The sequence below is a fragment of the Balaenoptera acutorostrata genome, chromosome 7 (assembly GCF_949987535.1).
Source record: "Balaenoptera acutorostrata chromosome 7, mBalAcu1.1, whole genome shotgun sequence".
Taxonomy (NCBI): Eukaryota; Metazoa; Chordata; class Mammalia; order Artiodactyla; family Balaenopteridae; genus Balaenoptera; species Balaenoptera acutorostrata.
This window is the reverse complement of record NC_080070.1, coordinates 71,428,296-71,456,144: the sequence shown is the minus strand read 5'-3', so window position 1 is coordinate 71,456,144 and position 27,849 is coordinate 71,428,296. Positions and strand designations below refer to the sequence as shown.

The window sequence follows — 27,849 nt, the reverse complement described above, 5'->3', positions numbered from 1 at the left end:
CTGTGACCGTGAAAATGTTCTATATCTGCACTGTCTAATAAGGTAGCCACTAGACATGTGGCTATTGGACCCTTGAAGTGCGGTTAGTGTGACTGAGGAACTAAATGTTTAATTTTATTTAATTTTCATTAATTAAAATTAAAATTGAAATAGCCAACGTGTCTAGTGGCTATCATGTCAGGCAACCCAGTTCTAAAGCATTCCCTATGGCCCAACACACAAACTTGATAAAAAGGTGAAAACACACTCAAAGAATAGGAATTTTTTAATTAATATTTTTCAAATAAAGTAGCTCTGCAGAACATTTTGCCCAAATTTCAAAACTATGTGGATACAGCAGGAAAGAAAAGAAAAAGTACCAAACTTCAAAGTGAAACTCTCTTGGTACCGTCAATATTACTTAAGACAATGGGAAGAGAGAGACTTCCGATTCTAAGATAATAAAAATTATAGGGCAACAATATTATCCCCAAAGTATAAAGTGTGTCATAAAGATGCAATAACACCAGCACACAAAACTCAAAATATAACTGACCCACTTTACTGCAACGTTCTCAGGATGTACTCTGTGTTTAGGAGCAAGTTTCAAGAACTACCTTTTATTCTATATTTCAAATGGGTAAAATAATTTACCATAAAAGAAAACTAAAAATTGCCCATAATTATAAACTATTCTCCTTTCCATTAAAGCTAAAACTGCAAGAACAAACATCATAAACTCCTGTACAAAAAGTTGTCATATCTAGGGATCGTTTGGGTTGGTAACATTGTAGCATCCTTCTCTCAAAAGAAAAACAAAATTAAATTGCTCTGTGAAACTTTAAATTATGAACATTCTAAAGCGATAAGCTAAATATTTGCCTATAATTACACTACACAATTTTGTTGCCCAGAATAACATTAGCTTGTTCAATATCCTTACCATGATTTTGTAACAGCCTCTCTGGACTCAAAATCACCCAGCCTCTACAACAAACTTCGCTATAGCTCCTAGAAAATTCTGTCTAAGTTTCAGTATTTATAATAATTGACAAAACATTAAAAATTTAAAATAACAAATAGCCTACCTATAAAAGAAAAATGTTTCTAAATAAATTCAAATATTTCTTTAATACAAAAATATTACTGTTATATTCATATCCTCTTCATTCTTATAATTAATGATATAAAAGAACAAAGATATCTTTCTTAAAAAGCACAAAACTTAAACTATAGTTCTCTCCTCAAAATTTTACAACGGTAGTTTGCAGCAAGGGACATTAATGGTAGGAACTTAAATTGTGCTAAGCAACGATCTTTTAAGAAAGAGGGATCAAAGCCCAAAGGAATTGTGTTGTGAAAAAAAGTACACTGAGTTAACTATATTCATCTAAATCTGCCTTAAGAAGACATAAAAGCATTGTGATTAAATTTTCATTATAACATTTCCAAATTTATTTCACTTCTTAAACATTATCTTATTTTTGAATAATGATTCTTGCTTCCCTTTAAATAAAAATATTCCAGAAATTACATTTTATGTATCAATGTACAACCTCTTCACTGAAATAAAGACAATTACATAATGTCACTTATTTCACCTCAATGAAGTTATTTTCAAAAACTTTCAAGAAGTATAAATTAAATCCGAAATAGTTTCACTCTGCTTATCAATTCATGCCATCTACTCAAGGGACTCCGTAAGCAGTCCCTGGGGCAAGCACATGTCCTTCTCTGGGCCCTTCCACTTTCCCCAGTTGGGATCTCTCCCAGGCCCTTCCCTTCCCCCAACAACTGACCAGCCCCACTCAGCTTCCCAGATGGCCTAATCTTGCTGATGTCATTCTTATGTCTCAACACTTTGAAAAACACAAACACACCTTCAACTACACACACTGTACATACTTCGGCTTTTAGAAAACTCATTCCTCAAACATAACATTTCAGGGTATCTTAATAGCAAAATGTCTTAAAACCTCTGTTCTAGTTAAGACCCTTAGAACTTTTGTCTGCAAGACAACAGGATAGTGATAACAATTGCACACCTACGATAGTTCAAGTTGTAAATTCAGAGAATTTAGAGGAAATGGTGGCATGAAACAGAGAAATATCCAATGATTAAATGTCTAGCTGTGGTTTAAATATATTTATTAATTTATCAAGTATTTTAGGGGGGGCTTATTGTGTATCAGGCATTGTACTAGAGCACTGGTTTCACTCCAGGGTTAATTTTGTTCCCCAAGGGACATTTGGCAGTGTCTGGAGACATTTTTGCTTGTCATGCTGGGAAAAGGGGGGTGCTACTGGAATCTAGTAGGTTGAGGCCAGGGACGCTGCTGAACAATCTACAATGTTGTAGCAGAGCCCCCTACGACAAAGGGTTATCTCGCCCAACGTTTCAATTGTGCCAAGGTTGGAAAACCCTGCATGAAAGAGGAAACAAAGGTAAGCAAAGCCAGAGATGGGCCTTGCTCTCAAGAACTGAAAATTGTGCACACAGGTCTAAACACATCAGAGCAGCAAGCAGGCAGATATTTCCTTGAAAGACTTATTTCTGTTTGCCAAACATTAATGTCAATTGTAGACAAAACAAATGCATCACCGAGTAGCTCTGGTAGGGGGGTGATGATAATGGGGAGGGGCTAGGTATGTATGGGGGGAGAGGGTATATGGGAAATCTCTGTACCCTTCTCTTAACTTTGATGTGAACCTAAAACTGCTCTAAAAAACAAATTAAGTTAAAAAAAAAAATCAGCATGCCAGAGAGCAAGTCAGTTGATTAAGGCTAATTCTGTATCAAACACAAAACTGATGCAACTGTTTATGATTATCAGTACAAATAGAAGACTAGAAGATAAGTTATTATGGCGAGGGGGACTGAAGTCTGTTCCTCCCTTCTCAGCACTGTAATCAAGGAGGAGAAGATGACAGAAGCTTCTGGGAAAAAAAATAACACCCTAGACTGGTAACTAGTGGGAGAATGTTGCTTTGCAGCAATGGCTTTTACAAAACATGGGAATGAAACTTCAGGAAGTTCAAAGGTGGTGATGGACAGGAGTCCAAATGTCTTCTCACTTGTGTGTTCTCTCAACCAGGCCACTCCGGCCCCCATCCTCCCAGGAGGGGAACTGCCCAAGCCTGTCTAGCAGATGAAGCTTTATTTGAAAGGTTGCACACACACAAAATGTTACCTACCACACATATGCCTATTTCACAATGAGGACAGCGTGAAATGGATAGAAATGCCCAAGCCTAGCCTGGGACTTAATGGGACACAGCACACTGATGATATGAAACTGTATTCCCAGATACAATTTTAAAAGAGTGAATTACAGTAACTCAAATTGAGAGAGGGAGAGAAGACCAGTGCCACATTACAAACTTTTAAGTATACTTTTTCAAAAGGCTTAAAATCATTCATTTGCATTCACTTATTAAACATACCTCTATCTGGTACTGGTCAATAGGGATGCAGATGGGACCAATCAGACAAGATACATAGACAAGACGCATGGTGCTCACTTTCTAGCAGGTGGAGGTTTGACCCACGCACTGCACAAAAAAACCTGGCAGTGTGAGTTAAGAAGAAGTAATGGTCTCCAGTATGATAAAGTACATCACATGATGAATTTGAGTTGCAGTTGTGTTTATTAATGCTTTAACAATTAAACGTGTGTGGCATTTTTGTTTTTTTTACGTTTTAACTTATAATGGATATCCATGAAGTATGGAACACTTTGAAACCCGAAGAACTAAACCTAGACCCTCATCTCACACTCTGATAAGGTTCTGAGATGTCACGCCACTTGCCTGAGGTCAGGCATTCCATTCTAACCTTGGTGATAAAGCAGAGATCAAAGCAGAAAAAGCAGGCCCTCACAAACACAGAAGGGTCAGGGCCAGAACCCGTCAACTGTCTCCTTGCAGTGCACTTCTCCAAAGAACCAGCTGAAGTTGCTGGGTAACCATTCATATGATTCTCGAAGGCAGCTTTTTTATTATTTGCCTCATGAATTTTATGGTTTAGAGTTAGAGAGTGAAGCATAAATATTAATTTTAACGTCTAGTTCAGCACTTGGATAAACTGAATTAGCATATGTTACCTCCCAAATGCCAAATAGTTCTCCGTGGAGTTCTAGTAAGGAAAAAAACATTTGTCTTTAGCAAGAGGATTTAACAGAAATCCTGCCTCTTAAGGACATGTAAATAGTAGGAAATCTATGGCTCCATGGTTTCTGGTACTACTGGAGCTGGTTCTCAACTTCTTTCCTGCAGAAGCTCAACGCTAATGTAAACACCATCTTCACACTCTTCCACGCCGATGTGGCATCCTTTCTTCTAGCCAGCAGCTTCCTCTGTACCAGCAATGTGGGCCTCTCCTTCCTGTTTACAATAACCCCATTCTATTACCTTGTATACTGAGAAAAACATATGTCATGTTCTCTTTTTTCCTTAGAAATGATCACAAATCCAGGAAGCTGTCGAGGTTGGTTTGAAAACCATTAAAGTCTTTTGTGTGAATATGCAAAAAAGAAGAGGATACAGTAGGATATTATAAAACTGCACACCCCATGGTGGTTTATGATATAGTCTCCACAGTGCTAAGAGTTAATATTCCTTACTGTTACTCACCTCTGCCTGGCAGTTTTCTTGAGATTTATTTAGAAGTCCTCAAAATAACAGTACATCTAACAATTATTTTTTGAAAGTCCTCTTCTAACATAAAAATAAGTGCAACTATGAAAAGAGGAAACACAATTCTACACATCTCACAAATTTGTTATTATTGTTTCCCTACTAATATATTATTATTATATATATAATTGAGAGAATTAAAGATAACAAAACAAAAAACAACAAAGGATACACCTGAAATTTAAAAAATCAAGAAAGAACAATGAAAGCACTGTCTCTTTGGCATTTGCCAAAAGAATGGTTCATTCAGTGAGTTACCTAAACCTTTTATTTCCAAAGCAGTTTACAAATATGACTATCAGAATATTTTTTGGCACTTTTCACTCAACACATGCCAAATTTAGAACAGGCCAAATTATTCCAGTTGGCATTTAACTGCCTAAAAGATACTTGCTGAAGAGACCCATGGCCCCAATATAGACATCAGAATGAGTTAAGAATGAAAAGTATTCTTGTGTATATTGCTGATACTGGTATACAGCAGATTTTTTAAATTTAGAAATTATTCTAAATTGTCGTGTATTTTTTCCCCTAATAGATACAAAGGAAAAATGCTGTGGAAACTAATGACAACCACAATCCTGCATTAAAATGATTCACATTAACCTGATTATTAAATCCCCAAGTTGCATCTCTCAGGTTTAACTGTTTCAGCCATGTCTTTATTCCATTCATCAATAAAAGTAGAAAAGAAAAAATCAGAACAGTCCAACTGGAAAAAAAATCAAACTGAGAGAATAAAATTCCTTTAAGGCACTATATAGATAAAACCAGTTCCATGGATCATATTTTACTTGCAAAATAAATTTCACAATTTCCTACTCATTTTATTTTCTAGCTATTTTGGCTATTGATATCCTAGCTATTTTGGATAATTTCAAATTAGTTTGTATTCAAAGGCAAAATATCCGAATAAGTATATGATTTTCTCTTCCATGGTTTCTTTTTATGTCCATTATTAACTTTCCTGCTACCACCAATTCTGAAGATACTGCTTTATAATTTTCAGTTTAGTCTAAAACATGTGATGTCATAAATTACTTGAGAGCAAGAACAAACCTAGTGTGCTTTAAAATATAATCTACCACTTCTGTGATTTTTAAAAAGTTGACATACTGAAGAAAACGTGCCTTTGAATGAAAAAAATTCTAGCTCCAATAGGGTTGGCCAGAAAATTACAGCCAATATTTATTTTATAAATATTTATAACATGTTATAATATTTTATGGAGTTGTTTTCTTGGGGGTTGTTCTCCCTGGAATGTTCTCCATTTTCTGGCTCGCCTGCCCAAATTAACCAATCCTTCCAGACCCTGTTCAGAACCTCACTTTCTCTAGTCCTCCCACTGAGCTCCACCCGTTCTGGAATCTGCACTTGTGACGGTACTGCTCTGGTTGGGGACTGGAGAAGGCTGTGTGGGGAAGGGGTCATTTGAGCTGAGAAGGATTGGAGTAAAATGTGATCTGCAGAAATGGGTGGAGGAGGGCATTCTGGGAGCAGGAAGCCGGTGGGTGGGTAGGGAGTAACCACATTGTTCACATTAGAGCTGAAAGGCTGGAAGGAGCCAGCCAGCCACCTGAACAGCCAAAGGGAAGTTCTCAAAGGGGTCTAACCTGTCGGCTGACTGGGGGTGGGGGGGCGGCTTTTGGATGATGACTTTAGTCCCTATTGTTTCAGGGGCTGGCGGGTCTCCTAAAGGATAGTGGAGGCCTCTTAAGGATAAAGATCATGTCTTATCATTTGGGATTCGCTGAAAACAGATGCATACCAAGAACTTTCTTATTATTATAAAAAAAAAGTTAATCCTGATTAATATGTTTTAAAAAGTTAATCCTGAGATAGAATTACTAGAATTATGTCTTTTATGAAAGTCTCTCTTGAAAAATAAATCTCTTCCAAACTGTAGGAAGTTGGGCTTATGGCAAATACTAATAATGTCTATACAATTTTACTTTAAAATGATTTCTTAACTAGGCCCGTAATTGTGTTATTCATCTTCTTCTCAACTGTAAAAGCAGGTAGAATTGGCCCTAAAAATAACAACTAATTTTTATATAACGTTTTATAGTTCACAGGGTATCGTCAAGGATCCTCAAAGTCATCCTGTAAGTTTGGTTAGTATCCCTGTTTTATATATGAAGAAAGTGAAAGCAAGAGACATTGCCTTGGAAAAGCCATCTCATCACGGAGTCTTGGTTTTCCCACTCTAATTCTCAGAGCTATGGCTGTGCTTGGCCGTCTCCCAGGGCTCATCCATAATCATTTCCTACCAGGTCAGAAGAGGCTACTTAATGGGACTGCTTTACTCCACAATCAACAGACCAGGAAGAGATTTTACTCAGAGGCTGATGAATGTAGTTTTAAGGGCTGCTTTGTCTGCCGGGTCTTTTTAACACAACCCCGCAAGAGATAACCAAATAACAAGAGATAAAAACACCGATTTTCTAGCTTAAATGTATTTATTGGGAAGGTGAATGCTACCTTTCCCCTCCTGATGCAAAAATAGCTTTCTATTTTTAATTACTGGAACCGTTTTACTATACTCAGAGATAAGAGGCACCAGCCTTGAGTTTTAAATTCCACAGTGACATAGCTAATATATAAATATATATGAGTTGAAGTTGGAGATACACTAATGTGTGCTTCAGCATTACCTGGCAATGAGACTGGATTGGCTACATTGTCCTTAGACACTGTGAAGGCTGGGCTTTGAAGCTTAATTAAATATTCTTTAAGAACTCTTCAAACCAAATCTGGGAAGAAATGTTATAAATGATACCAAACAATTCCATGTTGGCTTCTGGAAACATTAACATTTCATAAGTCCAAAACATCATAAAAGAAACATAAACATCAAGACATGCAAGTTATAAAGTTTTAAGAATTCAGAAAGCAGTTGTCAAAACAAGCATTTAGTTAAGCCAATCCTGAGGAAGGACGTGGTGGGCACACCTCAGTGTGGTCCTCATTTTCATGCAGTGAGATACCTCCTCTAACTATTGCTCATGACATTACCAAAGTACTCCTTTTTTTGGAAATGCCTTTTGACTTGATTTATGTGACACAGAAGAAAATCAGTATCTCCACTTCATTCATGTCTTGATTTTCTCAGTTAAACTAAATATATTTGCACCCCTTGTTGAGACGTGTCTGCAAATTACTTCGTCAGGGTCTAAAAAAGATGAAGATTAGCTGCCAGTAGGATATTCATAAGCTTGTGACACAGCACTGAGATATGCCACCTACCTCTTCGTTTTGTGGAGAAGCTAAAAGGTGATGTGAACAGTTTATGGAAATGCATTGTTCACAAGACAGTCTTTTGCTGATTTAGGTGTAACTGTTTTAACATTAAATGGATAACCGCATAAGCGCAACTCTAAGTATAGAGAAAGAGCATTTGTATCCATATTGCTTTCTCTCTCTCTCTCTTTCTCGTTTTTTTTTTTTTTTGGTTTAAACTACAACGACAATTTCTTAGTGGCTGTAATACTTCCAGATTTCCTTTTTAAAACTTCCTTATGGAAAATCTCAAACATATCAAAAGCAGAGAGAACAGTCTAATGAAGTCAATGTACTCATTGCCCACCTTCAACCCTTAACAACACGGTGAACTTTGTCTCATTAATATTCTTACTCAGTCCCTGTCTCCCACTTTCACAAAATTATATTGAAGCAAGTCTTAGATGTCTTACCATTTTCCCCCCTTAAACAATTCAGTACATATCTCTAAAAGATAAGGGACCTTTTAAACATACAACCACAATATTAGTTTCAAAGAAAATAAAAATCCTAATATCATCAAATATCCGCTCAGTCAAGAAATGTACCTAAGAAAAGAAAGTTAAATGTCAAGGAAAACATTACCCCAAAAGTTACAACACTCAAAAATGAGCTATTCCCCTGCAATAAAAAGGAAACGGCATTCTCTTAAAGCACAGAGCTGTATGTACGTCAAGGGCTTCAAAGAGGGAGTCCAGGAACGGTCGGCAAAATTTGTAACATGTGCATATGAACAATTGTTTTTTTCTTGGTTGATAGCATTCATCAGAATGTCAAGCAGCTTGAGACCGAAAACATTTAAAGACCCTCTGCCCTTGGTTATGATTGTGTGCGCTTAGGACCACATCACCTCACATTGCCAGGAAGGATCAGTCACGTAGGGAAACGAATCCACCTAAAATAACTTGGAGATCAAACTGAACTCAACTCAGCATGTACTGAGCACACATTAGGTGCAAGACACCGGGTCACAATCTTGAGAAGCAAAGGTAAACTAATCCTAGTTAATTTATAGTCTAGAAGGAGAAGGCGTCAAATAGATTTAAAACACTGAACTAGGATGTCATGAAAAAGGTGCCTGCTTTAGGTTATTTTCATGGGGGTCCAGATGAAGAAGCAAAGATGTTAATTTCAGGGTGCAAGGTGGGTGGGGACCAGGGCTCCTAAGAAGATAGGAGAAAATTAGAGGATGTCAGCAACTGTACCAGCAACTCCTGAGGAAACATTGTTCTTATCGCCCTTGCTGAGGGACAGGAGTAAAAATGTTTACTAGAGCCTGTATTCTCCTCCTGGATGGGGTGGGAGAGGCGACCATGAAAGTATCTTGAAAGTTGACACTTCATCAGATCTGGGAAGGAGAGAAAGGCTCGGCAAAGAGGGAAGGGAGGTCACTCCAGGAAGAGAAAAGCAGGAACAAAGGGGTGGAAAATACTGGCACGTTAGGGAATCATCAGTGAGGTGACCTTAGAGCAGAGTATGTGGGAGGGGCTGGCTGACTGGAAATGCCGGCTGGGACCAGAAGTCGGAGCCTCCCAGACCAAACCTGGGCTGGTGGAGAGGAACCAGAAGTAAGAGACCAGAGCCTCTATTCTGCGGCAGGTGGAGAGGCACTGACATGCTTTAAGTGAATCAGTTCTGTCTTTACAAAGTATGTCGCATCCTTGGGTGGATGATGAGTGCTCAGTGTATACTGGTGGTGGTGCCTTAATGGTGGTGCCTTGAATGAGCTGGATGGGAAGCAGGCTACTTAGGAATCCATTGCAACAGGCCAAGAGACGTCCAGGGTGGTAGAAGTACAAAAAGGGATGATGGGGACACATATAAGAATTTCAGACATTTCAGAAATCATTATTTTTTAAAAGGAGAAGAAAGAAACAGAGACCAAAGCAACATATAAATTCTATTACACATTGTGGAACAATGTGTTAGTATGCTCTCATTTCTGTAAAAAAAAAAAAAAAAAAAAAAAAGTGGAGCTACACATATAAGCCATAAACACATACAATTTCTCAGAAAGGTATGAGAAAAATAGACACCATGGGTTGTAGGGCATGGAGAAGAAACTGTGCAAAGAGGTCGGAGAGTCTCTTGTACCTTTGGCACCCTAAACCACATGAACGTGTTATCTATTAGCTAAAGAATATATAATTTCCCCCTTACTGCTAGCCACAGAGGTAGAGAATAATGAAAAGCGAAAAGGTTTTGGAGACAGATCTAGGTTCCAATTTTGGCTCTGATACTTCCAAACTGTGGGTCTGTGGGCAAATTAACTTCTTTCTGTTTCTGTCCCCTTATTTTCAGAAACAGGGGTAATACTAGCTAGGTCGCTACAACAATGATTAAACAAATCCTATAACAAAGCCATCTGGTAGAATATCGGCACAGACTAAGGATCCAATAAGTAGTAGCTATTTTATTACCAACAAAACTTCTTTGATGTGAATACATTCTTAATACAAAAAAAGTTCCTTGATCTAGTCTAAGGTATGCTCATTAGCTAATCTTATTCCTACATGAAATATTAACACTGTCCAAAAACGATTAATGGAATCCATCTGATGAACACAATCCATTACGTATCTGTTTCTAGAAATTTAAACTTAACATATTACTTATATGCATTTCTAGGCAGATGTTAGCTTTTTTACTTTAAATGTCATTGACTCTAGCTTTACTGAATTCATGTATTCACAGAGGACTAAATACCAACGAGGTGTCATAAGGCACCAGGAAAATAGATAATAAGTTGCTATCCTCGAGGAACTGACAACTTCAGTGAGACAAACAGGTGTGACCTTCAAGTAACCATGGCCCCAATTTGGCACCAGAGATGGAAATACTGGCAATGAAGCACCCAATTCTGTAACATCCCTTGTAAAATGTTAAGTCACGTGGTAAGGGAAGGTTACTCCGCAAGCATTTTCTTAGGTTTCTGGGTTTCTTCTTCATGATACTGTGTTTTCAATCAGTTGTAACTGCGGCAATAGCAGCATTCTAAGTGTTACAAAAGATGGGTCACTCAAAAGCCTTACTACTTGTTTGAACAGTCACGTCATTATTAAAGCATTCCCAAACAAAAGTTTCTTTGTTATACATTGTGATGAATAATTTCAAACCATTTTCATGTGATATGTTCTGGCTCAGATCTGCCCCAGCCTGTAAAGATGAAGCCTTAGACAAGAAAACATCTGGGATTTGGGGAAAAAATTTTGTTAAAGGCAGGAAATAATGAACATCTTCCAGGATTTCAGAAGTGTTAGTGAATGCTTCCAAGAAATGAAGGCGTAAGGCCAGAGGAAAGTACACTTCACTTCATATATGGTACAGCGGGGAGAAAGAGTGATGGTATGGGGGGGATGCTTAACCAAACAAATCTACATAATTATACAAATATTTCTCTTTGAAGCAGATGCGTCTTGGGAGAAACACTAATACTAGACTGTAGAGAAACAACAGTAAACACTAATTTCTACAGAAGCTTTCGCCGATGCTTTAAATATGTTATGGATGTCCACCCGGGAGGAACGACTGACTTCGTATTAGCAAGCAAGTCCTGTCTCTGAGCCACAGGAGGGTACACGCTTGTATTTGGCCCCTAGCTTCCTAGAGTGAAAGCCTGAAGCTACATATTACAGCTGAATGAAGGTTGGATTAAGAGGCTAATCTAATGCTATATATAGACAGCAACACCAATTTAATCTCCGCCCCTTCTCCCTCCCCTTCCTATTGCCATAAATCTCAAGATCTGAGTTACAAAGAGACTGGGAACTCTAGAAGAGAGAAGAGGCCCTCCCTCCCCCCTCATCCCCGGCTGTCTTTCATAAACGAAGTATTAGTGCAAGTGTAAATTGCTTCCAAACATCCTTAACGGGCACCATAGAGCGATCAGATCCGGTTTTCTTCTACAGCTCCCACAGACGCCAGAGGAGATGACAAGTGGGGGTGGGTGGGTGCAAGGGTGAGGAGGGTAGGTTGCCAAATGAGAACTACCTTCTCCCGAGACTACTCTCACATGCGTTCATCTCGCTCGTAATGGGGAGCTCCCCTCTCCACCCCACCCCGAGTCCAAAGCCTCAACCCTGGCTTCCCGGGAGTTACATCTGGCGGTGCCACGCACGGGACGATGGGCACCCGCCACTTCCCACCTCGTGGCCGGCTCCTGGCCGCTCTCGGTCTCCCAGGACGGCCAAATGTGGCAAGTGGAGGGTCTTCACTCCGGGGCACTGATACGCGGTATAAGTGATGGTAATGGGGTGGAGGGGCGGCTTCCCCACCGAGAGGAAGGAAGCCGCCCCAGCAGGCACATGCTTCCTCAGGGCCAGCTCCGGTAGCGGGGAAGCTCCCGGTGGGGCTCTGGCTCCGGTTGTCGAAGGCTTCCCGGCTCTCCCCCTGCCCTACCTGGGCTGCTTCTCACCTGTCCGAGGAGGTAGCGGCGACGCGCGAGGCTGGGGGCTGCGGCGACTCCGGCAGCGGCGGTGGCAGCGGCAGCAGTGGTGGCGGCAGACAATGGAGGAGTGAAGGACAGACACATTGACACCGACACACGGAGCTCGGCGCAGCCCCGCCTACCACGCCGCCACGCCTCCCAGCCCGCCCCCGTCCCGGGCCGCTCCACTCCCTGGGAAATGAAGGGGGGTGTATAGCGAGAGCAAGGGAGATGCATGCCCGTAGCAGAAACTGCCGAACACAGAAATTCCAGAAAGAGAATTTAAATACTGTGTATCCCTAAATATCTGCACCGGAAAGGATGGCGGTGGGAGACGTGTAACAGGCATTTAATCCCCCCCTCTGATTTTCTCCATTTGGTTTTTCCTTCCCAGGCTGTTCCAATGGGAGAGTCTCGCTGCCGCCTCCTGCAGCTCCTCCTCCCGGCCGGGCCAATGACTCGTGGGGGGCGGAGACTACCGCTGGGCCTGCAGAGACTGCCCGCCCGGCTCGCCGGAGCTCGCCCGCTGCTCGCCAGCCCCCCGGAGGGTGGAGAGAATTCGAACGCTTCCGCGGTTGGCTACTTAATGTCCTAGTCTCAAGTTGCCAAACCTTGCGGCTGGCGTTCCTAATACAGACACGTCGTTTCTTTTTAATACTTCCAAAGAAACAATAGCTGTCAAGCTGGCGGAAGCAATGGTTCACATGAAGAAAGGCGAGCTGACCCAGGAGGAAAAGGATCTGCTGGAAGTCATCGGAAAAGGTGTGGGTGCTGGGCTGCGGCGGGGGCGCTGCCTGCCTGGTCCGGGAGGGAAGGGGGGCGTGGCGGAGCCCGGGCGGCGCCCCCGGCCCGGCTGACCCTGGGTTACGGTTTTGCGAGGCTGACATCCTGCGACCAGGAAACAGCGCTCCTACCTTTGGTCTGGGACCGGTTGCGGGGGCGGAGAGGTGGGGAAGGAGAAGCGCTGCTGGGATGGGAGCGGAGGTTGCAGACGTTCGTTTTCTAAATCAGTGTTTGGAAGGGTGCACATTTCTCAGGCTCCACTTCGGATGATAATGAGCGACCCGGGGTGGGGCCTCAGAATGTGCATTCTTCAAAACTCTAAGGTGATTTTGACCACAGTCCGTCTGGGCGATAGTGGCCTGGAAGTTTCAGCTTCTTAGATAGGTGTCTAAGGGCCGTTTCGACTTCCGGAGGCCGAAAGATCTGGATCCCTTGGCTGTCCCCGCCCTCGCTTGGGGCGGGTGGAGGGAGCTCCTAAGGAGAAGGGTTCTTTACAAGGGCATAAAACGAGGTCTGTAATTTGCCGCATTGAGGCTTCTGCGTCCAGGGCCTCCCTGGCTTCCTTCCAGAAGCCCCCGGCCGCCGCAGGAACTCTCACAACAGCGAGGAGGTTGGGGAGGCGTCCACACCGCTCTGCGCACTTCGCAGGGCTGCGACCTTCTAATCGCGCTCTTCCGCGCTTTCCCTTCCATTCTCCCAACGCGCGTCCCACTTCCGCCGCTCCAGGTCTTAGGGAGGGAGACGCAGGCCCCGGGGACGAGCCAGAAGCCATGTTTTCCGCTCCGTCCCCGAGTGGACGTCCCAGAAGCGTTCCCGAAGTCCCGTTACCTGGCAGGTGACAACAGCGTGACTACGTGGCTTCTGCACTGTCACGGCGCGGCGATACGGATGTATGGGAACTGCGGGCATTGTTCATGTGGCTGTTTTAAGCTCCCTCGAACGGCAGAGAAGCCAGTCATTGCAACATAAAACTTCCCAATTTCCAGTCTTTCTTTTTTTCTAAGTAGCCTGGCTCCCATCTGGACATACAGAGAGTAAGGCACATGTATTCTTTATACTGACAAGAAGAGTCTAAACGTAAAGGAGAGAAATACCGGATTGGAACTCAACAGGTGCTCATGAGCTGAGCCCACCCAATCTGATCTCAACAGGTTTAACTCAGTCACAGCTGTAATTTGCTATGATGTGTTCTTTGCCTAGAATTGTGGGACTTGGGAGTTGGTGCAGACTGTTTGTTCTGCACGGTTCTCGCTGACCTGTTTGGCACTGCAGTCTCCCTTTTCTGCCTGTCTCTGGTTCATTTCTCCGTGCCTTTGGTGGCCCTGGGATTCAGCTCAGCAGCCATGTGAGTCTCAGCTCTGTGCCAGGTACAGTGCTGGACAAAAAAGGAGACAAAGGATCAACTTATAATCCACCAGGGATGCAAATTCTGTTTTTGAGCAGTCCAGAGCTATCACCCTCTCTCAAAGGTGTAAACAAGTGAGCAGTTTTATAAAGTGGGTCTCTGAAAGGGGCAGGTGGTGTGTGTGGGGACGTAGGGAGGGAATCCTTGGATACATTATTAGGTGTCCACCAGTTTTTATTTTTAAAGATTAAATAAAAGAATTAATGTGAATTTAGCCTGGTTAGCACTGTGATTTTTTTCTGGGCCCACATTGTGCAACAAATTACACAGACACTGTTTCACCTATTTAATTGGTCCAGGCTGATGAGAAAAAAGAAGTGAGATGGACATAGTATGTGATACATTCTTGTCAAGTGAAGGTCTGTTGGACATTACCATACTCTTAAAAAAAAGTAATGGGAGATAAGAGAAAGTAACAACCGTAGCCAACCTTTACTGATTGTTATTTTGGGCCTGGCATAATTCTTAGCACTTTACATATATCATGCGTTTAATCTTGATAAGCTAGGAATTATTTTTAAGCTACAACATTATGAGAGACAGCATAGGATGGTAGTTAACCTTTCAAGTCTGATTTGGAATCCTCCCTCATTCATTTGCTGGTGACTTGGCCTTGGGCAAATTACTGTTTCTGAGCCTTAGGTTCTCCATGTGAAAAATGGTACCCACCTCACAACATTGCTATAAGGATAAAATGAGTTAGTGTGAGTAATGTGTTTAAAATACTGTATTGGCTATTATTATGGTAAATATGGCAGTCTCTACTTGATAGACAAGAAACCAAGAAACTGAAAAGTTCAAATAGCTTGCCCAATATAATACAGGTAATAAGTGGCAGAGCAGAGATATCATATGGCCCACAGTCCTAGAAATATGCTGGACTTGAAAACAAACTAAACAAAATGAAAAAATGAAACCAGCACCATAGTCCATACCATACCTTATTCACTTGGAGAGGCAATTTAATTGCAGCAAAATATTTTCATCTGTCAAGTTAAATTAATTTTAATTGTAAACGTTATTGATTTTGTAGTTTTGTGTGCATTTAAAATTTGTAAAATAATTTTTGGCTTGTAGATGAACGAAGCTCATAAACAAAGTTTATATTCGTACTCATAAGAAGCAATTTTCTTTAAAGGAGGTGAGTAGAGTTCTGATTTTTTTTTCCCTTCGGTACATTTCTCAACTTTGAGAAGCACTGGCTTAGTCAGTACTAGTACGTGGAACTAACGATAAGTTTCCAGCCACCTGTGACCTGTCATCTTGGCCAATCTGAAATAAACTCAGCAAATTTTTGAGTTCTCCCTCCGGCTAACCACTGCCCTCCAGAAGTTAAGCCGATTTTAAGTGGGGCTTACAGTCCAGAGAATACCGCACATTGCTACTGGATACTTTTAGACAATTTCTTCTTCTGAGTAAATGCACATTCTAGGTATTCTACAGGTTGTTAATTTGTTAGAATGCCAAAAAGAAGTTCCAGATGAAACTGAGAAGCTGTTTCTCAAATATTCATTTAAATCATAGTCACTGACAGCATCCATTTCACAACATTTCAGAAGAGAAATGAAATCACTTAAGCACAGTTAACTGGGTTATATTACTTGTAGATTGACCCATTCTTCTAAGCTCTGATACCTTTTTCATTAAACACTGAGGAAGTGCTATTTCAAAATAAATTAAACTTTAAGAATATAAACCAGAAAGTCTTTCATTACTTATCTTGTTTAGTACTTGAAATCCCTGGGATCACTGTTGCCGATTTCACAAGAAAGTAACGTACTTATTTTTTTTTTTATTATTGTTTGTGTTAAAGGAACTGTGAAGCAGACTCGGACAATAAGGTTTATTCTACCAATTTTATTGGAGTATAACTAAAGTACGATAAATGGTACATATTTCAAGTGTACACTTTTTTAAAAAGTCAGTTTTGACATAAGTGTACATCCACGAAACTACTGCAATCTAGACAATGAACAGTTCCATCACCCCCAAAATGTTCTACATACCCATTTGTAATCTGTCACTCCCTCCACCCGTGTCTCCAGGCAACCACTGATAGGTTTCTGTCACTATTGATTAGATTTCTCTATTCTAGAATTTTATGTAAGTGGAATTATACAATAAGTATAATAAATATTCCTTTTTTTTTTGCATGACTTATTTCACTCAGCATCATGATATTGAGGTTCATCCATACTGTACCAATAATTTGTTTCTTATTTTTTTCTTTTATTCCCTATGTATGGATATACCACTATTTGCTTATCTGGTGACACTGATGGACATTTCAGTTGTTTCCAATTTGGGACTATTAAAACATCCTGCTGGGGCTTCCCTGGTGGCGCAGTGGTTGAGAGTCTGCCTGCTAATGCAGGGGACACGGGTTCGAGCCCTGGTCTGGGAAGATCCCACATGCCGCGGAGCAACTGGGCCCGTGAGCCACAATTGCTGAGCCTGCGCGTCTGGAGCCTGTGCTCCGCAACAAGAGAGGCCGCGATAGTGAGAGGCCCGCGCACTGCGATGAAGAGTGGCCCCCGCTTGCCGCAACTAGAGAAAGCCCTCGCACAGCAACGAAGACCCAACACAGCCATAAATAAATAAATAAATAAAAGCTTTATTTAAAAAAAAAAAAAAACAAAAACATCCTGCTCTAAGGTCCTGTGTAGTTAATAATGTTATTTCTAGTACCTCTGGTATATAGAAAGATTCAGGTCTACTAATAATTATAGCCTAGAGTTCAAAGACAAATTTAAATTCAAATACGTAGTTACCATTAACTATATGACTGGGCAGGTTTTGCAACCTCTGTGGGCTTCATTGTCTTCCTTTACAAAACAACAGCTCTTTTAGTTACTCTAATTTTTTTTTTTTAATATTTATTTAGATAAAAATAAATACTAAAAATAGATACACCTAGGAGAATTTAGAAACTTTACACTTAAACAGATTCACTATTTCAAAATATATGTTGTAATTAGAAGTCTCTCTTTTAAAATACATTTATAACTATGTATCTATGATTAAGTCTGTATCCATATATTATTTTTAAATTCAGATACTTTAATTATTTTATACATGATTTTACTTATACATAAATGTAACAGCAACTAACAAGCCAAATAGTTTTTTAAATACTTGACATAGATTCCTGAAAACATTCCTGTTGAGGGATCCCACTAAATGATTGAAACTCATAAATATTCAGATCTCATGACTATCTGATGGATTGCTGGAAACAGAAAATGTCATGTTTGTTTGTTTCTCCCTTTTTGTTTGTTTTGGCTACTTCTCCTTGTCTTCAGTAGAGACCAGTGGTCCCAAACTAGATATTAGAAGTGTCACAATGAATTATATTATGCTACTCTAAATATAAATAACAAGAGCATCTAATATGCACTGAGGTTGTACTCTGTGCCCCACACCAAGACAAGCCCTTAGTCCTAAGAACACTATGGGATGGATTATTTCTGCTTCCTATATAAGAAAACTGAGGGTTTTCTAGGACTTGTTCAGTTTTATAGTGGTCCTGAAAGGGCTCTAGTGTGGTATAAGAGAGGGCAGTAACAGTGAGAGTATCACTCTTAACCATCATCTCTTCTCTGCTAAAATGCTGGTCCATCCAGATAAGTTATCTATCCCACCCTAATGGAGCAGGTTGGGTTGTGTTTTCTTCTCTGGAGCAACTTGGAGAAATTCTCACAAGGGAAAGAAATTATTAAATATTATTTTCGTCAGTTATGTCTATTCATTTTTGTCTCCAGTGAGGATAGATGTTGACTCATTTCCCATCCCCCTTATAGTACCACATCCCCTCATCTTAAGAGTTTGTTAAATCAGATTTAACATATTTCTTTCCCAAGTAAAGCAATTAATCTTTTCAATTTAATTGCAAAATATTGTTTGAGAGTCTACTATGCACAGTAAGGAGTGACAAAAAATAAAAATCCTTCTGTGTAAACTATGTGTTTCCCATTTCCATGCTATTCTAGACCTTCTACAGTTTCCTACTGTCATTAAATTGGGAACTCCAAGTTAGAAATCATCACAAGTTTTTCCTCTTGGGGGTATATTTGCTCATCTATTTTCCAAAATATGTTTTCATTCTCTAGAAGCCCAGACAGTTTCAGAAAAATTTTCCCATCCTGGTCCCTGCATTTCAAAAGACTAACTGGTATTCCGTGGCATGTGAGTTAGCAACTCATCTTTTTTTTTTAATTGCCCTGCGATTGGACAGATTTACCATATACATCGTTAGCCACCGGGCTAAACATTTTATAGAATTATTGGCCTGTTGTCTAATATGAGCCAAATGTCTATGATTGCAATCCCCATCCTTTCCCTAACATATAGCAGGCTTTGGCATGATCACAATCCCTATAGTATTCTCCCTTTATTGCATAAACATCTCTCGGTCAGATGGAAAATAACTTCAGTTATTCCTCAGTGGATAACGGGGTTCAGCTGAAGCATCTTCCTCAAGTGAAATTGGTGTGCAGGAGTTTGTTCTAATTCCTTTCCAAACATGTTTGAGAGTCTCTGGTGAGAAGCCACAGGTATGGATAAGCTTCCCTGCACAACTTGCTTGCAGGCTTGAAGGCTTTCCCCTCTCCCTCTGTAGCCATTCAGCCAGTGATACCAACTGCCCTCAGGTGGAGTGTGGGATCAGACAAATGAACTATGGACAAAATAGCTGCTGTCATAATCCGGGGCCTTGTAGATCACTCACTTGACATTTCCCCAGCTGAGCTATTTCGCTATCAATCTAGGAGACATTTCTGTATCTCCCCTCTGTTGGTGAGGGGTACTCAGACCATGTGCCTAAGAAGCAGGTTGGGTAGAAAGAAGCAGGCTAAGCTCGATTCTGCATTCCACCTTTAGCTCTGGAAGAATTGCAAAGTTTAACACATTCTTGCACTATAATTCTAAATTTAAAGACAAGAAATAACTCCTAGTTGAGGATGCTTCTATTCTTTTATGTTCTTTTAGAGGAGAGGCTTATCTCATCCTTTCTCCCTGAGAACATGCAATTTCATTATCCTGTTCCCTGTCACACCAGAAATTTTTTGGCAGAACATGTGATTGGCTCCTATTAAGGATGATAATAGCAACATTCTCTCCTGCAACTATGCCTTAGTATGCCTTACAGAAGGCTGGAAAACCTGATAGTCGTGGCCCAATTACAGCTTATTTACAAATTTACAGAGACTGACCTTCAGGTTTACATCAGATGGCTTTCAGTATGAGAGTCTGAATACTGACCATATGGCACTTTTGTATAGTACCAGGCATAAAAGATACATTTACCTCAGCATTTCCAAACCAAGAATTCTATTAGGAGCATGCCATCAATTCACAGGATGTAGTGGTGACAAGGTATATAAATACTGACTGTATTTTGAACTGTTATTACATTGACTGCAATTTAAGCTTTAGATGGTGGGTTGGATTAGATGCCCGTTAAGATTTGTTTCAGTATTAAAAGTCTTATGCTTTGTGGTTATTGTATTACTGCCAAAAGGAAAATGTGGCCAATTTAATATACTCTAAGGCCAGTGGAAGTAAAAGCAAGATGGAGCTATTTTAGTCTATATGAATCTGTTCTCTGGGATAATTACTTTGTGGAATAAACAGTATGCGATTGATGCTTTATTTCTTAGCAACCTGACCTGACTCATCTTAGTTTTACAGATAACCCTTTAAAGTCTGTTTCCTTGACGTTAGATTTTTTTTCTGTTCTAAATATAAATAACCTTTGCACTTTCCTTTTTTTTAAGGTACTGTCCAAGAAGCTGGAACATTGTTAGCCAGCAAGAATGTTCATGTCAACTGCTTGGATGAGGTAAAATTTAAAACATTTAATAAAGTTTTACTTCCTATGAGAATGGATAATATATAAAATCTAATAATAAGAGTTGTTTTCTAGCATTTGTGCTCAAGTTATACTAAGCTCTAAAGCAAATGTCAGCAGACAGGTTGCAAAAGATAAATAAGGATGTAAAAACATGTTTAATTTTACTGGTAATCAAATAAGTGACTGTTAAACCAATTCCATATCATTTCTTGTGAAGTGTGGGAAACATTGGACTTTTATATGCTACTGGATTAGGTGTAAATTGGCATCATATTCTGGAGAAAATTTTAGAATATTTCTCATTTTTAAATGTACATACCTTTGATCCAGCAATTCTACTTCTCGGGAGGGTTAAATGACCTAAACTCAACTTTCTAGAACAATTGCAATCCAGAATAACTTTCTGAGATGGTAATTTCTCTTCAGAGCTGTCCAGTATGGCAGCCATTAGCCATGTGTGGCTAGTAGATACTCTATTATACAGGACAGTTCTAGTACTAGAACATTAACTGAATTTCAGTTTCTCATGCAGCAAAGGAGGTGTATTGTTAACCGTTTACCCACACATGGGTAGTAAAGTTAATATCAGACAAAATAAAGTTTAAAGCAAAAAAGCAAAAAAAAAAAAAAAAAAAGATGAAGACTCTTTCTTATAGAAAGTTTATAAACCACCAGGAATATACCAGCCTTAAGCCTTCACTAATAATCTTATAAGCTTTGAAGTTCATAAAGAAAAAGGTAGAATTCAAAGGAGAAATTTGTAAGACCACAATAGCATCTTTTAGAAAATGATAAGTAGAAAAAAGTATTCAAGGGATGGAAAATTTGGGTAACCTAACAGTCTATGCACTTTATATAAGACAGAAATAGTACATCTCCATTTACATTTAACACTGTTAAAAATTGGTTTATGTATTATACTTTTTTTTTTTTTTAGAAATGAGGTTTTTTTTAAATTATTTATTTATTTTTTGGCTGTGTTGGGTCTTTGTTGCTGCGCACGGGCTTTCTGTAGTTGCGGGGAATGGGGCAGGGCTACTCTTCATTGCAGCGTGCGGGCTTCTCATTGCGGTGGCTTCTCTTGTTGTGGAGCACATGCTGTAGGTGCGTGGGCTTCAGTAGTTGTGGCACTCGGGCTCAGTAGTTGTGGCTCACGGACTCTAGAGCGCAGGCTCAGTAGTTGTGGCGCTCAAGCTTAGTTGCTCCGCGGCACGTGGGATCTTCCCGGACCAGGGCTCGAACCCATGTCCCCTGCATTGGCAAGCGGATTCTTAATCACTGCGCCACCAGGGAAGTCCTGTATTATACTATTTTGTAAAGGAAAATTTTAACTAACTTTAAACAAGTTTACCAAATGCAATATAACACTGAAAATAAACAAAAATATGTTCCAAAGAATAAAACATATAACCTGAATGTTTTAAAAAATTCTGAATAGTTCTTGGGTAAAAGAAGAAATAGAAGTAGAAATTTCCTACTATAAACAACTGAAAACACAACATTTATCAAAAGCTACTGTTTATCAAAAGCTGTGTCATGTGGCCAAAGTCATATTCAGAGGAAATTTTGTAGCACTTGTTATTGTACTTTAAATCTTTGTGTTGTTCTGAGCTTTCAACTCATGAAATTAGATAAAAAGAATAAAGTATACTCAGAAAATATAAGAAATGAGTAAAGAAAAATAAAATAGAAATAAAAATTTTTAAAAGCCATCAAGTACAAGCAACAAAAGAAAAAATAAAGAAAAAATAAGAATTAAAACCTTTGTGCTTCAAAGCACACCATCCAGAAAGTAAAAAGAAAACCCACAGAATGGTTTTACAAATCATATCTGGTAAGGGACTTGTAACTAGAACGTATTAAGAACTCGTACAACTCAATAATAAAAATGACAAATAACCCTATTAAAAAAATGGGCAAAGGATCTTTTTCTTCCAAAGAAGACATATGAATAACCAATATGCACATGAAAAAAGGCTCAAAATTAGCTGCCAGGGAAATGCAAATCAAAACCACAATGAGAAGCCACTTTATACCCACTAGGATGGCGATAATAAATAAAATATAGATAATAACAAGTATTAGTGAGGATGTGGAGAAGCTGGAACCCTCGTGCTTTGCTGGTGGGAATATAAAATGGTGCAGCTGCTCTTTAAAATGGGTTGACAGTTCCTCAAATGATTAAACATAGAGTTACCATATAACCCAGCAATCCTAGGTATGTAACTAAGAAAAATAAAACATATGACAATACAAAAACTTGAACATGAATGTTTATAGCAGCATTATTCATAACAGCCAAAGGTGGAAACAGTCCAAACATCCATCAACTGATAAGTGGATAAACACAGTGTAGTATATCCATGCAACAGAATATTATTCAGTCACAAAAAGGAATGAAGTCCTGGTGCATGCTACAACATGGGTGAATTTCAAAAACATTCTGCCAAGTGAAAAGCCAATCAAACAAGACTAAATATTGTATGATTTCATGTATAGGAGATGTCCAAAATGGGCAAGTTCATAGACACAGAAAGTAGATTAGTGGTTTCCTAAGGCTGGGTAATGGGATGGGGAGGGGTAACGGGAATGACTGCTAATGGGTATGGTATTTCTTTTGGTTTTGACAAAAATATTCTAAAATTGATTGTGGTGATGGTTGCACAACTCTGAAAATACTTAAAACTATTTAATTGTAATGTTAAATGAGTAAATTATATCACAATGAAGCTGTTAAAAAAGAAAAGATAAAACAAAGTTATCAATTTAAGACCAAAAAAATAGACACAATTTGGAAAGTATAAGCAAGAAAATAATAAATAAACACCAAGGAAGTGAGAGCATAACTGCAATTATAAGAGGAATTGGCATAACTTTTTAAAGCCAATTCATTTGAAAACCCATATGAAAGTAGTGATTTTTTAGAAAAATAAAAATGAATGTATTTATCTCATATAGAAATAGAAAAACTGGGATAATTAAGGAAGATTTGTATAAATGTATTTAAGTGCCAACTACCTTCTAAAGCTGCAAACCTGAGTAAGCTTTACAAAACATTCAAGGACCATTTAATTCTCATTTTACACAGATTGTACCATTAGTTCATAAAAAGATGGGAAGATGCCTAACTCATTTGATAAAGTTAGCATAATGCTGATGCCAAAATAGGAAGGAGCCCAAGCAAACTATGGGCTCAATTCACTCTGTAAATACGGATGCAAAAACACTATATAAAATATTAGCAACTTGATCCAATAGTGTATCAAAAGAATAATAAGACTGAACCAAGTAAGGTTTCTCCAAGAATGATAGGATGGTTCAGTTTAGAAAATCTTTCAATGTAATTCACTATATTACAGAATAAAAGAGAAATATGATCATCTCAATAGATATAATGCATTTGATAAAATTTAACTACTGAGGGTAAACACTCTTTTAACAGCTTAAGATAGAATGGCTGTTCTGTAACTTGAATAAGTTTGCAGAAACCTTCCACAAGCATTGGCATCCTACTTAATGTTAAAACATGAGACACACTCCTATACTTAATGTTTAAACCTAGGAGCACCAAATTCAAGACAAGGAGGTTCCTGGAGCTTCTATGAGTGAGCTGCACACAGATTTGGCCTCCTTGGTATTCCTTGAACCCAATGCTCCTCTCCCCCAAAGAGTTTTACACTTGCATTCTCTTTACTGGAGCATTCTTCCTCTAGTTATTTACATCCTTTGCTCCCTCCAGGGCTTTGTTCAAATGCCACCTGCTCAGAGGGACATTCTTTGACTGTCCTTCTAAAAATAACAATCTCCTCTTACCTTCTGCCATTCCTTCTCCCCCTTACTCGATGCTGTTTCCCTATAGCACTTATTATCACCATCTGCCTTGTCACCCCTACTAAAATTTAGTGTCAGGGATTTAGACTTTAGGGGCATGGAATTTGCTCATTGCTACCCACAGTGCATAGATCTGTGTCTGACATATCTTAGGCACTCAATAAATATTTGCTGAATGAATGAATGCTGTATTTAATGATATAGAGTTGTAACGTAGTAGACTAATATTGATGAATTCTTTGATTTAAAAATTATGGGGGAGAAACTTTATTTTTAGGATCATCATATTTAAAGTTTTTAAAACTACTAAAGTTTTAATCTCCTTATCATTTTCCCATTACTATTCTCAAGAAACATTGACTACTCCTACTAAGTTGCCTCTTGTACAACCTTCCTATGATTCTCACATCAACAAGCCTCTGATAATATTGATGACAATGTTCATTATAATAGTCTAGAATCATCAAGAACAATTCAAATTATGTTAGTATTCTAAGATTTGCTAAAAAAAAGAGATTATATGTTTTAGAGAGGTTTTCATCCAGAGTAACTCTGAAATTCCAGCACTCAGAGAGTCTCTCCTGGATTCTGAGATTTACTTACAGGGAACATCTCATTTATTTATCCACCAAATAGTATTAGGTACTCAACATATAAAGTTGGATGTTTCATTGGATATGGGCAAACATATGGAGACTAAACAGTGTAGCCTGGTGTAAACACTACCAATCATTTCTCCATATTCATATAATCATATATATAACCAAATCCCATATATGATCAAAATATAAATGTGATTTTGAGGATCATTTTTCTTTAAATGAGAACACTCTAATATACATTTCCCACATCTTGGTTTTCTCATTGGCAGTAATTCATGGAAATTTTTTCAATTCAATAGATACAAATGTATTCAATTAGTAACATCGTACTATTCCATGCTATGGATATACCATATTCAACTTTCCCCTTGATAAGCATTCTATTTGTTTTAAGGTTTTTCCTTACTTTTTTCTTTTCTTTTCTTTTTTTAACGCATTTGTATCTGCTTGTTCATTTGTTTCCCCAGGAGCTAAGTATGTGTAGTAGAGATGAGAGCCCTGATAAATTTAAGTTTTGGTCCTTGCCCTGGCCACTTTACTAGTCATGTGAAGTTGAGCAATTCTTCTCTGAATCTGTTTGCTAATCTGTAGAAAACCTCAGGTAATAAAACCATCTTTTTTCTTCAGCAGTTTATGGAAGATCCAAGTGGGGAATTGAGTATAAAAATGCAGATTATAAAGATGATTTTATTAATTCATTTTATTTTGTGTTTTAATTTAATTGCAGGAATTGTTCATAGGCAGGGGGAAAGGTAAATAAGTAAACTTAATACTTTTTTTCCCTTTCTGTTAAAGAATGGAATGACTCCTCTAATGCATGCTGCATATAAAGGAAAACTTGATATGTGCAAATTACTTTTACGACATGGAGCTGATGTAAATTGTCATCAACATGAACATGGATACACAGCCCTCATGTTTGCTGCACTTTCTGGTGAAGTTTTAGCATTTATTCTAATATACCAATAATAGTCACCTATACAAATTTGTTATAAGTATATGTACATTTTTAAATTAAGCGCATTTTTGTTATAGTAATTTTAAGATCATGTCTCATGGAAAGACATGGTGGGAATCGGTTTTGAAAAGCTATAATGTATGAAATATGTTATATAGTTAATTTGGTGATGTTTCTTTAGTTATTTAAATCACTTGATTCTTTGTATTGACAATATATTTTGTTTAGAGTTGTGGAGCTAGATCTATTATTCTTACAATTTAGTTCCTTTGCTGTTCTATAGTTTTATATTTTGAAGTAATATGAAAGCTTCTTTGTTGTTCTCTTGAGAGAATACCTGCTATGATAGGGCTATTTGCTTCAGTGACATTTAAGTACTAAATATGATGATCCATTTAGAAACTTACTCTGATTCATGTTGCTTATAATTTGCTGAATAAAGACAATTGGGAAATATCTAAAGTTAAGTGGAATTATCTGTCCTTGTTACAGTTTTTTAAGAAAATAAATATGTAACTTAATATTACCATGCTTTAAAAGCAGCAATCTGTATTTTTATAATCCGGGGGGAAAAAAAGCATTTCTAAGCATAATATAAAATATAGAATTCAAAAAGGGCAACATTGCCTAATTTGATTACATAAAATCTTAAAACATTTCCATGCATAGAAAATACCGTACATAGAGTTAAAATATAAATTAAAAAACTAAGGAAAATAGTTATTACTATTTCTAAAAGGGTTATATCATTATATATGAAGAGTTCTTATAAATCAGTTAGAAAACAACAAATACTACAGTAGAAAATTAGACAGAAAATTGAACAGAGAACAAAAGAAATACAACTGGCTAATAAGCTTAAAACGCTCTCAAAGATCTGCAGATTAGAACAACAAATGATAACCTTTCACTTAAACATATTGGCAAAGGTTAAGGAGGAATGATGACGCCCAGTCTTGGCATAGGAACTTTTGTGCACTGTTTTGGGGAGTGTACATCAGCCCAACCTTGCTGGAAGGCAGCCTGGTAAAATGCATTTAAAATATGCATAACCTTTCATCCTACAGTGTTTTCCAGGGACTCTTCCTAAGGAAATCATAGTTCAAGCTTGCAAAAAGTAATGGGAAATGCTGTCCACTGAGTATAGTTTATAATAGCAGATTATCTGTAATGATTCCTTTAGTGAAAGAACACAAATAGAAACACTATGAATGTGTAGATAGGACAAAGTGTAAAAAGATAGATCCTCAACTGTCAGTAGTTATCTCAGGGCCTGTAGGTGTGAAGGATGGGATGAGTTAGTAGACATTAAGGGGAGACTTTTATTCATTTTATTTTTTCTGTCTTTGTTTTTTATTTTTTGTTTTGACTGTATACTAAGCATTATTCTTTTTTTAATACTAAGTATTATCCTAGGAAAAACATACTTTGTCTTGTTAAAAAAAAAAAAGTTATATTCAATTCCATACCATTTTTGTATTGCTTGATGTGTTTTCTAGAAAATAAGGTTGATTTCTATATGGGTTCTATAGCATTTTACTTTTTGCTATAGTTATGATTTATATTTTAGAAAAAATGAAAATATCCACAAAATAGAAACCTAAAACTAAGCAGAAAAAAAAGGGTACAGATTATTTAAAAGGGAATATTTGAATTGTGCATTCCTTAATTTTAACAGATATGTTTCTTTTTAACTCTAGGTAATAAAGACATCACGTGGGTAATGTTGGAAGCTGGTGCCGAGACAGATGTTGTCAACTCTGTAGGAAGAACAGCAGCTCAGATGGCAGCCTTTGTGGGTGAGTTTTTATGGCAGTTTTACATTAGCTTATACCCAGAATTTCCCCCATGGAAAAAAATACCACTTTGCTTCTCAGAGTGTAAATACTGTCATGTTTATTTTTAAAAAAGCAAATGTTTACAGTTTTGTCTAACTTAATGAAACACCTGATGACACTTTGGATAACACGAACAAGCTGTTTTGAATCTCCACTCTGAAATACAGAGTGTGGTGAGGCCTTTTTGTTGCAGTCAAATGCT

At 38.4% G+C, this 27,849-nt stretch overlaps 2 protein-coding genes across 3 annotated transcripts in view; one reads left to right on the top strand and one right to left on the bottom strand.

Annotated features, from left to right (window-relative positions):
• BZW2 (basic leucine zipper and W2 domains 2) overlaps positions 1-12,506 on the bottom strand; it is a 57,075-nt gene extending 44,569 nt beyond the window's left edge. The window contains exon 1 of one of the 2 annotated variants that reach the window (XM_057550294.1): positions 12,368-12,506. The gene's annotated coding sequence lies outside the window, so the exon portion shown is untranslated. Of the gene's footprint in view, positions 1-12,351 lie in introns of both variants that reach the window. The other variant, XM_057550292.1, reaches the window with a different exon arrangement.
• Positions 12,507-12,869: 363 nt separating this feature from the next.
• The window catches only part of ANKMY2 (ankyrin repeat and MYND domain containing 2), a 34,413-nt gene continuing 19,433 nt past the window's right edge, over positions 12,870-27,849 (top strand). The window contains exons 1-4 of the mRNA XM_007164880.3: positions 12,870-13,141; positions 20,342-20,406; positions 25,647-25,785; positions 27,510-27,608. Coding sequence (XP_007164942.1) covers positions 13,075-13,141; positions 20,342-20,406; positions 25,647-25,785; positions 27,510-27,608 — 370 coding nt within the window. The 5' untranslated portion in view covers positions 12,870-13,074. The remainder of the gene's footprint in view (positions 13,142-20,341; positions 20,407-25,646; positions 25,786-27,509; positions 27,609-27,849) is intronic.